At 47.9% G+C, this 16,626-nt stretch overlaps 1 protein-coding gene across 4 annotated transcripts in view; it reads right to left on the bottom strand.

Moving 5' to 3' along the window:
• The window catches only part of PTPN13 (protein tyrosine phosphatase non-receptor type 13), a 264,870-nt gene that overhangs the window by 185,628 nt on the left and 62,616 nt on the right, over positions 1-16,626 (bottom strand). For all 4 annotated transcript variants that reach the window (XM_063458775.1, XM_063458777.1, XM_063458776.1 and 1 more), the window contains exon 3: positions 11,454-11,573. In XM_063458775.1, coding sequence (XP_063314845.1) covers positions 11,454-11,568 — 115 coding nt within the window. In that variant the 5' untranslated portion in view covers positions 11,569-11,573. The remainder of the gene's footprint in view (positions 1-11,453; positions 11,574-16,626) is intronic.

The raw sequence follows: 16,626 nt of genomic DNA, 5'->3' as shown, positions 1-16,626 counted from the left end.
ATAGTGCCATTCAGAAACAGGTACTCCAAGAGGCTCTGGGCACTACTCCACAGCCTGCCCTTGACCAGGTGGTGCCCAAGGGCGAGAAGCTCTGTGCTCAACTCGACGCACGGGGCGGGGACTGAGTTGGAAACCAGGAATCCCCAACCAACACTCGAGATACCCAACTAGGTGTGTGTCTGTTTGTGGGGACGTGTCTACCGTCCAGTCACGGTTGGTCAGGGTCGTTCTTCCAGAGCCAAGGACTCTACAGGGAATTTAGATCCAGTCAACTGTCCAGTGTCCACCCCCTTCACCGACCTAAGAACTTGCGTATTACTCTCGCCGTGCAATTAATGGTTATAAACTATAAAACAAGGGAAACCAGAACTTAGTGAAAGTTAGAGCCTGGGCTCACCCCATGTCATGTCATCCCCCTGGGCATCCCCCACCCCCCAATTGGCAGGAACGTGCTTGCTGTACTCGCACAGGTCATGATCAGGGTCACTGTGCAGGTCTGGGCACCCCTCAGTAACTGTATATGCTATCTTGCTTTTAAGGTGGACTGTGGGGGGGGGCCCAATGTGGGGTCAGGGGCCTGGTCAACAGTATAACAGTCAGGCATAGAGAAGGAATCTAACCAATGGATATAGGGGCATATGGTCGGGAACGTATCATCAATGATCTGGTTCCTAACCAGTTAGTTAGCATCGGTCATCCTTTTCTCCATTCCACCTCCCGAACCATCCCCAGTCACCCAGTACCCCTGTGTGCCTACCAAACACGCAGACCCCATGTAGTGTTGCGCAACTCCTGGTCCCCTCACCACCGTGACCACAGTCCTGGGGCGAGTATAATAGCTGCCCTATCTGTGTGCTCAGACTTGTGCCCACAGTAGATGGTAGACTGGGTGGGGCTGCCGTGTACTATATTGCACTGTTAGGCTAGGGACCCGGTCACTAATTCTCTAGTGTGATCATCGGGCCCATGAGGTATGTATGAGATTTATTAATCTAAACACATAGTCGAAGGCATATCAGACTCGGTCCAGTGCATATTGCATGTGAGGACAGTGGCTCGTTCCCAATCACATCTGGCCAAGCCAGCAGTATCACATCTGGCCAAGCCGGCTGGTGGAGGGCCCTCGCCGGTGCCCTGTCGGTTTCTCCAACAGCCAGTTGCGGGTCCTCACATTCGGGAGGTGGAGCACCTGAAGAAAGCGAGGAACATCGTCCGGGAGTTTGATCACGTGCCAGGTAGAGCCCTGTCTGGCCTGCAGGCTAAAGGGAAAACCCTATTTGTAGGGTATATCCTTGTCCAGGAGAGCTGTGGTAATCGGCCTGAAGGCCCGTCTGTCATCTAAGGTAAGGCCCGAGAGGTCCTGGAAGAGCGACAGTTCAGAACTGGATGGAGGGTAAGTTCCTAGCAGCCATCATGATCTGTTCTGTAATTGGGAAGGAATGAAGGCAGCAGATCACATCCGGTCTGGCTTGCCCCAGTGCCCGCCGGGCTCTATCCAGGCGTATCTCCTGTGGTGCCTCTGGGCCCAAGAGCTGACGGAACAGTGAGATCAGAGTGGTGGTCAAAGGCTTGGTGTCTGATTCAGGAAGTCCCCTGACACGAACATTTTGCCACCTTCGACCTGACGCCTAAGGGACAGTAACATGTTTCCTTGTCTGGTAGCGGCGGTTTCGGCTGCACGGTGTTGTTGACAGCACAGCCTTAACCTCTGCTTCAACAGCGTCCACTCAGTCCTCCAGGGCCGTGTGGCCAGTGCGAAGTCCTACCAGATCCTCGTGGACGGCCACTCGATCTCCTGGACCAGGGTGCCGGTGTCTGCTTTGTTGAGCATGTTGCCTCCAATCCTGGCCAGCTCTGCCCTGATGCTGTGGAGGGAGTCTTCTGTCCCGATATCAGGCTGGGAATCCCCGCCACTATCCGTGCTAGGGGAGATCAGCGCCATCTTGTCAGACGGCGTGGAGCCTCTGAGACGTGCCGGCGTGGACACAAAATCGTCCAGGGTTCCAGTGTAGCGTCTCGGGGGTTTCCCGGCTGGTTGGTCCCTGACCCTTTTTGCTTCTTGCTGCATTCCATCTTGGTAAAAAGAGGGGTTAAAAATATATTTAAGGGGGGCGTGGCTTGACCGCACATGGAGTGAGTCGCACGCTGCACTCGCTCCCAGGCCCCAACCCGTTTTAGCCCAGATCCTGAGCTGATCCCGCGGTCCATATGGGGAAACCCAAACGGACTACCCCCAGACACCCCCCTACTCCCCACTCACACCTCAAACCTGGTCCCATGGACGACTTTTTGTCCACCCCACAGCACCTCCGAGACGCACGAGGCACGGACAAGATGGCGCCTCCTTCCCCGAGTACAAGCAGCATTGCAGGTTCCGCGGAGGGGACACCCAGCACCGACGCACTATCCCAGATGTCCAGGGATTTGGCGGCCATATCAGCCAACATGCTCACAAAGGGGGACAAAGCGGCCCTGGTCACTGAGCTGCGCACCGCCATCCGTGAAGAGATTACCGCGGTACGTAGAGACCTGACGGCCCTGGAGCAAAGGGTGGATGAACTGGAGGAACACCGCCTCCACTCCTCACACCACCAACAAGCCACAGACCTCGCAACCACGCGACAAGGGAATATACTCCTTGAAATGCGCAGACAGGTTGAAGACCTGGACAACAGGGGCCGCCGCAACAATATACGCATACGAGGCCTCCCTGAGGCTGACGGCGAGTCCCCACGGGACATATTACTGGGCCTCTTTACGCAACTGCTTGGAGGGGATACCCCTGCGGACATTCCCATGGAACGCGCACACAGAGGGCTCAGGGGCCCCAGGAGAGATGGCCAACCTAGGGACATTATATGTTGCCTCGCATCGTTCCAACAGAAAGACGCCATCATGAGGGCAGTCAGGGCTCAACGCACAATTATCTACATGGATTCCCAAGTTTCCCTTTTCAGGACCTGTCGACCCTCACTCTAGATGCCCGACGGGCGTTGAAGCCTCTGACAAGCATGCTGCTGGATAGACGGATTCCCTACAAATGGGGTTTTCCGTTTAGCCTACAGGCCAAGATAGAGAACCGCTGGCACACGCTGCGCTGGCCCAACGATGTACCCAGATTCCTCCAGTCCGCTGGACTACCACACGTCCACATTCCGAACTGGATCCTCGAATTCCCGACAGCACGCCCCACCGGACCCCACCTGGCGGCAGAGAACATAACTGGGGGACATATTGGCCCTCCTCCGCAACGCCGGGGCGGCCCAGACGGTCCAGAAGAATAATGCTCTAGGACATAGCAGCCTAACTCCTTCCAGGTACCATGGTCCCTCTCCCAAGCTTCCCCCACCCCCAGTTCCCCCCGGGGTGGGCTTCCAGTGTTTATTTACCCATGGCGTTTAACCACCAAGACGCATGTAGGGGTGAGGCCCTCGGCCTTGGGCCACCGGGGACCGAGACGAGATCAATGGCCCACCACAGCGATATGGGACGTGGGGTTGCTTTTTGAGAGGGAGGTTACTGGTCATGCCGGCTACAAGGGGTGAGCCAAACAGTAACGGACTATTTGGGTGGGGGGTTTGGGCCGCAAAACCCAGGAGTGTATATGCCCAGTACCGTGCCTACACCCCGTAAGTTGCCTCTTGCACGGGCGACAGTGCCTACCCCGCCCACCACTCGCCCATTCTGTTTAATAATTCGTTTGTATGTTTAATTTTCGTTTTCACTGTTCAAAATGCCTAAATTAAGCCACAGTTTAACCTCGTATGCAGAATGCCTTGTCAAAATATGCTGTGCACCCCACTGCCTAATATGTCGCCTGAGCCGCCCAAGCAGCCTACGGTACACTACGTCTCTGCCCCAGGAGCGCGTAGCAATGTTACTTTATGGTATTTATCCCGCCCCATACTGCGCTACCTGCGCCATACACTAGGCCTCACCCATACCACAACCTTTCCCCTGGACTGAGCTGCACTGCTGCTATACTGCTGGTTCCCCGATGCATATTGCGCGCATCGCGCTGTCCCAGCTATGCTATAGATTTGCCCTGACTGCACGTCACAAAGACGCTGTATGTGCTGCGCCCCATTACCTAATGTGTTTGCCATGCAGGCCTTGATGCCTAATTTATGACTCAGTCTTACTCTCGATAGGGGATGCAAGAAAGCTGGACGTAGGCCTCCCCACCTCCTATACAGCTTCCTGCGCTGTGCTAGAAGACTACCCTAAGCCATTAGTTTAACCCCTGATGTTTGCCGTAATACTACTTCACGAGCTGCGCCCCACTAATTAAAACTTTTGATGTATTGTTAGAAGTTGACACACGCCCGAATGCCTCTTATTTTCCCAGTGGTAACCGTGGTGCCTAAAATATGCCACCGCCAAACCCCAGGGGTACGGTGCAAGGTTAATGTACGTAATATGGCCCACTATTTCACGCGCTAAATACGCTGCTTGATGTACCTATTCTATGTTAAAGCTATACCACAGGAGTAGGACGCAATGTTAATGTTTGATGCACACTCTGTTACTCATTGTGTTTTCTGCCTTGCTCAAAATGCCTACACTAAGCCACAGTTTTACCCTTGGTGCATGTTACAATGTTAATGTCTACAGATCAACTCGCTGCTTGAGATGTGCTTTATTAATTTTTGCTCAGGATGTTGACAGCTTCCCCACACCCTCAAGACTGCATCCTAACTGCCCCCCCTCCCACTGACGTACCCTCCCCCGCTACGCCCGACGGCGCTCAGGACTCCCCCTACCCTCCTCCCTCATCCCCCCCTCCACCCCTCCCCTCCCGGACTCGCGGAGTCTCAGACATCCACCCCACAAGACGGGTTGGGTGCCGAGGGACGCAGACGCTGACAACACACATACCAGCGAGACACACTCTGTGGGCTGACCTCCTTGCACCTCACGCAACTGACCTCCCCCTGTATATATTAGACCAGGGTCCGACGAGACCACATTATCTTTTAGTTTACTGAACGACACCTACCGGTCTAGGTTCAATAGTTGCCTTTCTCCCCTTCACCTCCTTACCCCCCGTTCCCTAGCCCCCCCCTTCCCCCTTCCCCCCCCCCCCAATGGATCCAACTACTTCTAATGACCTCCCTGCGGGGACTGAGACAGGATTTAAGCCGGCTTTACTCACGTACTGGTCTAACAATACGGGAGGTCTCAATCAGCCAGAGAAACGCTCCCACCTGCTCCGCCGTCTCTGGACGGAGAGGGTGTCTGTGGCGTTCCTGCAGGAGACGCATTTTCGGGGGCCAGATGCACCCAAACTTGAGAACAACCGCTATAACCTGGCTTACTACGCCAACCACCCGGCATCGAAGAGAGCAGGTGTAGCGATATTCTTTGCACAATCTGTACCCTTTAGCCACACAGAGTCCCTCATAGACCCTGAAGGTCGATACCTCTTTGTTAAAGGCACAATAGCGGACCACACCTATACCTTTGCCTGCATATACTGTCCCAACCGCGGTCAACACACCTTTCTCTCTCGTACCCTGGCCAAACTCAATAAATTCAGAGAGGGCCTTCTATTGGCTGCGGGAGACTTGAACATGCCCCTTGACCCACTCCTGGATACGTCTCGCGGGACCAGCACGATCCCTCCACACTGCTTGCGAGCCGCCACTAAGGCACTTACCAGCCTAGGTCTGGTTGACTGTTGGAGAACCGCACACCCTGACGATAGGGACTATACCCACTACTCCCATGTCCACCGCAATTATAGCCGTATCGACTATATCTTTATGCCACAGGAATTCCTCTCCCTACTCCCCGACGCCCACATTGGACTTACGACCCACTCCGACCACGCCCCAGTTAAAATACACTGGACAGAAACTGGAAGCTTAATGTGTCCCTACTGAACGACACGGTCGTCCGCACATCCACGCTACAAACACTCGTTCATTATTTTGACACGAACGACAGCCCAGAAACCCCCCCCTTGACGGTCTGGGAGGCACACAAATGTGTTATACGAGGCCACTACATCGCCCTTTGCACGCAACGCAAGAAAGACAGACACAGACGAATCACCACCCTCACCTCCAGGGTGTCCTCGTTGGAAACCACACATAAACAAACACTAGACGACAATGACTACCTGCAACTGACCGCAGCCCGGAGAGAACTTAGAGACCTTCTCTCGCAGGGGCTACTACACACTATAACGAAGTCGGCCAGGTATTTCTACGAACATTCGAACAAAAGCGGTCGGCTCCTGGCAAAGATGCTTCAGGCAAAGAGACGGGCACAGCACATACACAAAATAAACACACGCGAACACCGTAGTACTAGACACCCGGAGGGGATCCTGGAGGCTTTTCAGACATATTACAAAGACCTATACAATCAATCACAAAACGCGCAGGGGACCGCCACTCAGACACACCAACGAAAGATCGCTGACTACCTTTCCCGACACGTGTCCAAGACACTTACCCAGGACCAATCGGACGACTTAGAACGACCCTTATCTCTGGAAGAACTGCAGGGAGCCCTGAAACTCATGAAACCACATAGAGCCCCCGGCCCCGACGGGTTGCCGATCTCCTATCTCCGCACTTTTAGCGACGTTCTTCTGCCCAAGCTCTTGACGGGGTTGAACTCGATACGTGAGGGCGGGCGATTCCCTACAGACACCCTAGCCGCCACGATATCGATAATCCTCAAGGACGGTAAAGACCCGACTAACTGCTCGAGCTACCGCCCGATCTCGCTGCTAAATTCGGACCTAAAACTTTTCGCCAAGGCCCTGGCCCGCAGGATCTCGCCGCTCCTCCCGGACCTGGTCCACCCTGACCAGGTCGGGTTTATCCCGGGGAGGGAAGCTAGGGACGACACGATACAGGCCCTTATCATCATACACTTGGCGAAAACCAAAAACCGCGAGACCGTCCTGCTATCGACGGACGCCGAAAAGGCGTTCGACCGGGTAGACTGGACGTATCTCGCATCCACCCTCTGCCACTACAGATTCGGTCCCCAACTATGTTCCTGGGTATCAGCATTGTACACGACACCGACTGCACGGATTCGTGTCAATGGAACCCCCACGCAATCTTTCCCCATCTGCAACGGCACGCGCCAGGGGTGCCCCCTCTCCCCTCTCCTGTTTGCCCTCACTCTGGAACCATTTCTAGAGGCGGTCAGACGGGATGGGGGCATTACGGGGGTAACGCTGGATAAAGAGGAACACAAACTTGCTGCCTACGCAGATGACATGCTGTTTTTCCTGGAACAGCCTCTAATTTCCATTCCCAACCTCCTCAAAGCATTTCGCGAGTACCACTGCGTCTCCAATTTGAAACTTAACCTAGACAAATCTGAAGCCATGCCTCTACTAGGAAACACTGCTCTGACCGAACGTTTGAGCACAATGTTTACCTTCTCCTGGCAACCGAACAAATTGAAATATCTAGGCACATGGCTACCGAGAGACCTATCTCAACTCTACCAAGTAAACTTCCCTCCCCTCCTCTCGAATATTCAAAGAGACCTCCTCCGCTGGTCATCACAATACCTTACCTGGTTTGGACGCATACAAGCGCTAAAAATGAACGTCCTCCCCAGGCTGCTGTATCTCTTCGCGGTGCTGCCCGTCGCAATCCCCCAGTCGTTCTTCCGCACCCTTACAAGGGACTTCCGCAACTTTATATGGAACCGCTCCGCTTCCCGTATACGCAGGTCCATCCTGGAGAGACCAAAGTCGGCCGGGGGAGCCGGGCTACCCTCCGTACAACAATACTACCGAGCCACGCACCTACTGGTGGACTGGCACGCGAGACCTAGCGCCAAACGATGGGTGCCCATGGAGGTGCAGCAAGCCCAGGGGACGGTCCCTGCCAGGCTCTGGCTTGGCTCCCTCACCTACACGGAACTCCGAACCTTGAACCCTCTCATCGACGCCACCCTCCGGGTATGGTGCACGCTGCGCTACACGCACCGACTCACCACGTCGCCAGGCCCACTTACCCCGCTAGCACACAACCCGGATCTTGCAGGGGGGCTTCCCCCCTCAACATTTAGGAACTTTAGCAGGTCGGACTGGATATGCCTACATCAATGGACGGAGGACAGAGCCCTCAAACCCCTGACTGACGTACTATCGACTCAAGGACCAACCCCTCTAGACAGGTTCCATTACCACCAAGTGAAATCATATTACACAAACCTCCAAGGCAAAGACCACATACATAGACAACTGACTGCATTCGAACGTTTGTGTACGGACATGAGACACCTCGACCATGCAATATCCCACCTTTACATTAAGCTACAATCGATAGGTAATGAAAGCCCTCTGGGGTTTACGGACAAATGGGAACGGGAGACGGGCGTACGCTTGACAACCCAGGAGTGGGACAAAATCTTCCTCCTAACCCACAAGTGTTCCATTAGTTCTAAATATCAAGAGATGAGCTATAAATTACTCACCCAGTGGTATAGGACCCCAGACGTACTTAGGCACATGCATGGCACCACCTCTGGCGAATGCTGGAGATGTAACTCAGCCCTAGGCACCAACCTCCACATCTGGTGGTCATGCCCCCGCATAGTTCCATACTGGCAACTGATCCACTCTAAGATAAAGGAAATTGCAGACTCCTGCACCATACACCCATTTCAGCCCAACGGTACAAAAAATCACTCACGATACACCTGCTCTCTGCCGCGAAAAGTCTCATTCCACTGAACTGGAAAAGCCAGGCAGTGCCTACCTACAAACAATGGGTGGATAAAGTAGAAGACATACGCAATATGGAAATGTTGACCGCGTCCCTGCAGGAACGTTCAGACAAATGTGCCCTTCTATGGTACCCCTGGACGTCTTACGTCGCCCGGGGAAGGGCTTGATCCACTTGCTCGACCCCCGAGCATCCCTTGGCGACTGCTCCTGTCACTCAGCTCCCCACTCCATTGGGAAACCCTTGTTCCCTGATCCCACCCTCCTCCCCCCTCTCCCCCTCCCTTATGACCTAGAAATGCTATGACTGACTGAGACCCGTACACTTCCGTCTCTCCTAGTCGAATAACTCCCACCCAAGTGAGGGGTCTACCCCCTGACAAAACTTGTCACACGACCATACCCTCCAGTACATCTCAGAGCAACATATTCTCATGGACCACGACTCCGTCCTCCAACGGAGCTCAGCCTGCGTGGATTCGCTACAAGCTAACTGCCCATTTGTCGTGAATGTATAACCTTATTCAACTAATGAGTTAATCACACTGTTCAACCATGCTTTGTACAATGTAATGCGATGCTTGTTACCCTCTCCCCCAACCCCCCCTCCCTCTCTTTTTTCTGTCTCCCTCCCTGTTTTGGAAAAAAACAAAAAAAACTATAAATAAAGAATGTCTAAAAAAATATATATTTAAGTCGGCTCGGGGTGCGGAGCTCACTTAGTGTGCGTTCATGGACAGCCAGGCCATGCTCCCCCTTATTATACTTATAAGAGCCCCCACACGCCGGCATTGGTGGGGGCCGGGACACTAGCCCCCATCCACATATTTTTAGTTTTCTATACCCGAGGCCCAAGGGAGGAGGGGCTATATACCCCCGTTATTTCACGGGCTCCAATAGCAAGTGAATGATAAATTGCGATTATGGTGTATGTATAGATTGTTTTAGATGAGTTTGGAAAATCAGTGATTTCCATATCTGAATCAATGTTACTGTATCAGTCGAGCAGACCGATTTCTGACCACATTTGGCATAGTAAATATGAGAATTGCCAATGTGGTTTGGAATTTGGTCAGAATTCAAACCAGGCAGACCAAACAGGGCGATGGCTGATGATATCATCGCTCTATGCAGGGAGTGAAACAGGAGCCCAACAGTCAGATTCTGTTGACCGTTGTCCTTTAACTAAATTGAGCCTACACGCCAAGAAAATATAAACACACACAAAATATTTACAGCATCAGTCATATACTAGATATTTAGAACATTACATGTAAATGGATGTAGTGCCCCTTTGGAATATGTTATGACTCGAGGGAGGTCATATGTCACTTTGTTCATGTGGTGATAACTTAGCAACAAATCCAAACTATTTTTATGTTACACATAAATATAGTTTTCAAAAAGTAAAATTAAAAAAACCTTCCCAGTGTCTGAAGGCAGTGTCGCAATATTGTGGGCAGTTTATGGACGCAGATGAAAATAAATATAATGTGTCTGTCTAACCCAGGGGACCCACTAAAACAGCACGGGAGAACACCCAGAACTTGAAGTTAAAGTTAATGGGACAACCACCTTTGAAAAAGCAAAACTGCTTATCCATTCCAAGTTGCTTTGTAATTGGTTCACGGACTCCGGAGTCTTTAATTACCTTCATGGTCGTTGTATACTCGGCCCTGCGCGGCTGTCTATTTTGGAAAACGACTTAAATGCGCATCCCTGCATACTCTACAAATGTTCTGCTTTACACACAGCACCATATAAAAACCTGATTGCAAAACAATAAAAAAAACTAAACAAGGATAAACCAGGAATACCACTAACATGGGCAAACACGCACACAAGAGCATGACTCCCTATATTAACCTTCATCACAAGATGGGTTTGTAGAATTCTAGACGAGGGCTATCTCCCCCTTTATACCGGGCTATACTAACAAAACTAAAAAAAGAAAACATGGAATACACGTAAATAACCTCGCCCATTCTTTACTGTTACTTGACTGTGTTACACCTATGTGGATGAAACAGGACCTGTGTGTCCGACAGATTGCAATTACTATTTGGAACATTGAGACCTGCGAGTCTCTATATATCACAATATGCTTTACCATACAAAATGACCTGAGAGTCACTGTAAAGACTTTTCTTTATGCATACAAACAACGAAAAAGAAAATAATAAAAATAGATTTACAAAAAAAAGTTAATGTGGCACACTAAGTCAGTGGTTCCCAAACAAGTCCTCATGGCCCACCAACAATCCATGATTTATGCATTTCCTTATTTTATTCCAATGGAGATACTGGCAATACCTGGTGTGTTGATGGGCCACAAGGACTGGTTTAGGCATTATAACCATTTCATCTCATTGAATGAGTGTGCCAGGAGTCCCCTGATACTGTCCCTACTTTCAGTGTTAAAGCATTTTTGTGCAATTTAACACCGAGCAAGGGTCCCTGACTGCACACAAACTGCCCCCCACTGAATGCGAGACTAAGGCAAAGATTACTAGACGTATTCATACCAGCAATGGCGTTGTGATAGGCTGAATGTGGTCAACTGACCTGCCAAATTTGTGGAAGCTTATGCCTATGTGTGATCATGTACTCCAAATCCCATTATTTAAAAAAAAAAATATATATATATATATATATATATATATATATACACACTCTGTGAGCTTTGAAGTTGGTGTTTAGTGAATGAGTAGGCTGAATCTTGCATGATATATCATATCCCCCTTACCCTTTCTCAATAACTCCTGAAGGCTCTCGGCACTTTGGTTTAGGACAGCCCATAATTCCTCTTCTTGCAATGGCCCTCCTCTGACCTCTAAGGCTTCCGCCAATGACACATGCATATTATCTGGAAAGAAAGACAAGAAGGTTGTTACGAAATTATTCACGCATATAAAAAGGTATAAAAGATAAACACATGGATTCATTTTATAAGTACGGTAGCTCTAAAATAGCTATCAGGCTGGGGGAGGAAATTTCATTGGTTTTTATGCATCTGCAAAAGTGCTGATAAAACGCTAGTTAAATACATTTTGTCTAGCAGTTAATTGTCTATTTTAAAGGCGTGTTATCACACCAAGGAAAATATATAGGACAGACTGAAATATGCTACTAAACCAACTCCTATGATGCTGACACAACTTTTTTTTTTCCTAATCAACCATAACTGTGATGTAGCCCAAATGACCATTATTAAGAGCGCAGCAACACTGCATACTCTTGGAATAAATCAAGTCCATTGTGTAGAGCTGATTCTGCTTTGTTCATCACTTGCCCAACAGTTGTTAGTCCTTCCCTGTTGCATGGGTGATATGGGATCGCTTTATACAAAATTATGAGGGACAAAGATGTAATTGCAGAGATCCTTATTGACGCTGCACTGTTAAGAATGCACTAACACTGGTTTCCCTTTGAGATTTCTATTCATAGAATCAATGAATTACAGAGAAGAGAGGAGACTGCTGACATACTGTGTATTCAATGAGATTACTGCCATGCCAACAAGCACACACTACCTGGAGATGAATGCTCTGAAGAACACTGAAAACATCAATTTCTTTTTTAATGAGCATCTAATGACAAATACTGGCTCATATGGGATTTATTCATGAAACAGGGGAAAGGTTGAGCATTGAAAAGAGGATTTCAAATATTAGGCCAAAAAAAAAAAAATCAAGTTGGAAAAATAGAGTGGATAATTTTCCCTGTTTAGTTTTTTTGTTCCTTATAGATAGAGTTATATATGTTTCTATCAAAGTTATTCGCTAAACCATGACTTGTCAGGAGTAAACTACAGAATTCAAAATTCTTGATTAAAACAGGCAAATTAGAAAAAGCTCTCCATCTCCGCTACTCTGAATTAAACAATAACAAACCCAACTAACCATTTACAGTTTAAATGAATATGCACCATTGTAAGTATTTAAATCCTTTTTGGTTAGTTTGATTTCTTAGGATTAGCCGGGTGCTTCTTCCCACCGCCATTACTAACACATACCTCTAAAGTTTCACTAATTAGGGGGAAAGTCTCTATTTTGGACTGAAACCATTCTGTGCCTCTTTTCTATGAGCTCCGCACTGTTGATGTGTCCAAGTGCCAAACAGAGCTTCACATCAATAATACTCACAGTTGTTCACAAGCCTGCCCGGGCCACATCCTCACTCAAACCCCTAAAATTAAAGTGTCCTTTGTCCATTTGAAATGTTGGGAAGTGTGACCAACACCAGGGAGCTGGAAGCAAGCACCAGCCTCTGTAAGCTTTACTAAACTAAACCATGTATTACATTAGTTGAGAGCAATCTGGTGATGCTCTCAGCCAAAACCATTCAAAAAGTGTTTGGCTTCTTACAATGGGGGGGTGGGGGGGCATTCAATGCACCATAAACACTACAATGCACTTGGTTATAATGCTTGTAGTGTTGTTTAAGGTTGGTAACTCTGTACATGAAACATATGTATAACATTCAAAGAATTACATTACATTGAGGAGCAAATTGTCAGATTTTTACATTATATTTCTCTTCAAATTAAAAAAAAAGTGTATACCTGTTGACATGATATACATACTAGTAGTACAATAATAATCATCCACAGCTGGAAAAATGCATTTTAACATAGAAACATAGAATGTGACGGCAGATAAAAACCATCGGCCCATCTAGTCTGCCCAAGTTTCTACATACTTTCATTAAAACACTTTCAGTCCCTGGTAGTGATGTCCCGAACGGTTCGCTGGCGAATAGTTCCTGGCGAAACATAGCGTGTTCGCATTCGCCACAGACGGCGAACATATGCGATGTTCGGTCCGCCCCCTATTCGTCATCATTGAGTAAACTTTGACCCTGTACCTCACAGTCAGCAGACACATTCCAGCCAATCAGCAGCAGACCCTCCCTCCCAGACAGCATACAATTTAGATTAATTCTGAAGCTGCATTAATTTTTTTTTTTGTGTGTTTGTGTTTATTATACATTATGCTCCATAGCCAGTAACCTGTGTTTATTATACATTATCCCCCCATAGCCAGTAACCTGTGTTTATTATACATTATCCCCCCCATAGCCAGTAACCTGTGCTTAATATACATAATCCCCCCCATAGCCAGTAACCTGTGCTTATTATACATTATCCCCCCATAGCCAGTAACCTGTGCTTATTATACATTATCCCCCCCAACCAGTAACCTATGTTTATTATACATTATCCCCCAACCAGTAACCTGTGTTTATTATACATTATCCCCCCTATAGCCAGTAACCTGTGTTTATTATACATTATCCTCCCTATAGCCAGTAACCTGTGTTTATTATACATTATCCCCCTATAGCCAGTAACCTGTGTTTATTATACATCATCCCCCATAGTCATTTATCGTTGGACCCAGGGCCGGCGCGTCCATAAGGCGGCACAGGCGGCCACCTTAGGGCGCATGGGCTCTGGGGCGCAATGTTTTAGTGGCCGGCAGGAGGGAAGCTCTCCCTCCTGCGGCCACCATCTGGACCCCAGCGCGGCAGTGCTGTGATGTGATAAGGCGCGGCGAGGGAGCTCTAATCTCACCGCTCTGCTCCCTCGCGCGTTGTCTGCTGATGCCGCGGGAGCCGGAATCAATAAGATTAGTTTGGCATGGCATGATCTCCCTGAAGTAAACCCATGTTGTCTCTGATCTTGAAATCCATGTGTTTTTAGATGTTCAACAATCCTATCCTTTAACATGGTTTCCATCACTTTCCCCACTACTGAAGTAAGGCTTACTGGCCTATAGTTGCCCGACTCCTCCCTATTACTTTTCTTGTGAATGGGCACAACATTCGCCAACTTCCAATCTTCTGGGACTATTCCTGTTATCAATGATTGGTTAAATAAATCGGTTAATGGTTTTGCTAGTACACCACTAAGCTCTTTTAATAGTTTTGGGTGTATTCCATCAGGTCCCATTGACTTATTTGTCTTTACTTTTGACAGTTGAAATAGAACCTCTTCCTCTGTAAACTCACGTGTAATAAATGACTCATTTATTCTTTTTCTTAACGGAGGTCCCTTTCCTTCATTTTCATCTGTAAATACCGAACAAACATATTCATTGAGGCAGTCAGCTAGACCTTTATCCTCTTCTACGTACCTTCCTTCTTTTGTTTTTAATCTAACTAATCCTTGTTTTACTTTTCTTTTCCCATTTATGTATCTAAAAAAAGTTTTGTCCCCCTTTTTTACTGACTGTGCTATTTTCTCTTCTGTGTGTGATTTGGAAGCTCCTGTAACTTGCTTAGCCTCTGCCTAATCTTATAGATCATTCTGTCTTCCTCATTCTGTGTTTTTTTATAATTACTAAATGCTAACTTTTAGTTTTTTACTATTTTGGCCACCTCTGCGGAGTAGATGTTTTGAATTTCTTGAATTTTTTGCTTTTACTGACAAGCCTAATGCAATTTTCTGTTGCCTTCAGTAGTGCAACTTTTAAATAATCCAATTTCTCTTGGACTCCATTTAAATTGCTCCAGTCTGATAATGACTCCTTTACACATATTCTAATTTTAGAAAAGTCTGTTTTTCTAAAGTCTAAAACTTTTGTTTGTGTGTGGTGTGACTCAGTCACTGTTCTTATATTAAACCACACTGACTGATGATCATTGGATCCTAAACTTTCACCTACAGTAATATCGGATACCAAATCTCCATTTGTTAACACTAAATCTAGTATGGCCTCTTTACGAGTTGGCTCCTCAACGACTTGTTTTAGAGACAATCCCAGTAGGGAGTTTAGAATATGTGTGCTCCTGGCAGAAGCAGCTATTTTTGTTTTCCAATTCACATCAGGAAGATTAAAGTCACCCATGATGATAACTTCCCCCTTCATTGTCATTTTAGCTATTTCCCCAACTAGTAGATTATCTAACTCTTCAATTTGTCCTGGGGCTTATAAATCACACCTACACGAGTTACTGTGTGATTACCAAATTCTAACGTAACCCAAACGGACTCTATGTTCGCCTCACTAACTTTTATGCGATCCTTCACATACAGAGCCACCCCTCCCCCTTTCCTGCCTTCCCTGTCTTTTCTATATAAAGAGTACCCTGGTATTGCTATGTCCCAGTCATTTTTCTCATTATACCATGTCTCAGTAACAGCGACTAAATCTACACTATCAGTTGCCATTATTGCCACAAGTTCATGGATCTTATTCCCTAAACTGCAAGCATTTGTAGACATGACTCTAAGCTTATCATTTTTAACACACTTGCTACAGGCACGTTCTGTCCTTGTTTTGGGGGACAATTGGATTGATGTTTTATCACCCTTTTGCCCCCCCTCCTAGTTTAAATACATCCTAGCAAAACCTCTGAACTGCTCACTGAGAACATTTTTTTTTTTTTTTAATTCTTTATTTTTGGTGCAAATAGGATTAACATACATTCCTGTGGTGCCACGACAGCAGGCACAGGTGGGGTAATGCTTACAAGGTATACAGTTGCACATTTTTGTGATGAAATAGGATAACATGCTAAGGAAACAGGCTAAAAACATAAACTTATTTCACAAGATCCGCATAATAACAGTGAGTTGGATCATAGAAATCTGTGCTTAGAGAGGTCGTAGTTAAATTCTCAGTAAAAGGGGGGGCGGAGCCGAGCAGCGGAGCTGACAAGACGCATGGCATTAGAGCTCCAGAGAATATCTCCCAAACTTACCTGTTTTAGGGTACATCACCCGATCAAAATACCGGCAAAAGCCCAGAGGCAGTGGGAGAAAGCATTATGGGTCGAAAGACCAAAAAACAGAAGCCAGATCAACCCAGACAAGGCCTGGACATCGGAGCCATGTGGAGGCAGGCCCACGGAGTAACAAGGCCCAAGATGGCCGACTACACAGAGACGTACTCTGAAGTTTCGGACGACTTCTC

Source organism: Pelobates fuscus, chromosome 6 (genome assembly GCF_036172605.1).
Source record: "Pelobates fuscus isolate aPelFus1 chromosome 6, aPelFus1.pri, whole genome shotgun sequence".
Lineage (NCBI taxonomy): Eukaryota > Metazoa > Chordata > Amphibia > Anura > Pelobatidae > Pelobates > Pelobates fuscus.
This window is presented reverse-complemented; position numbering and strand designations above follow the sequence as displayed.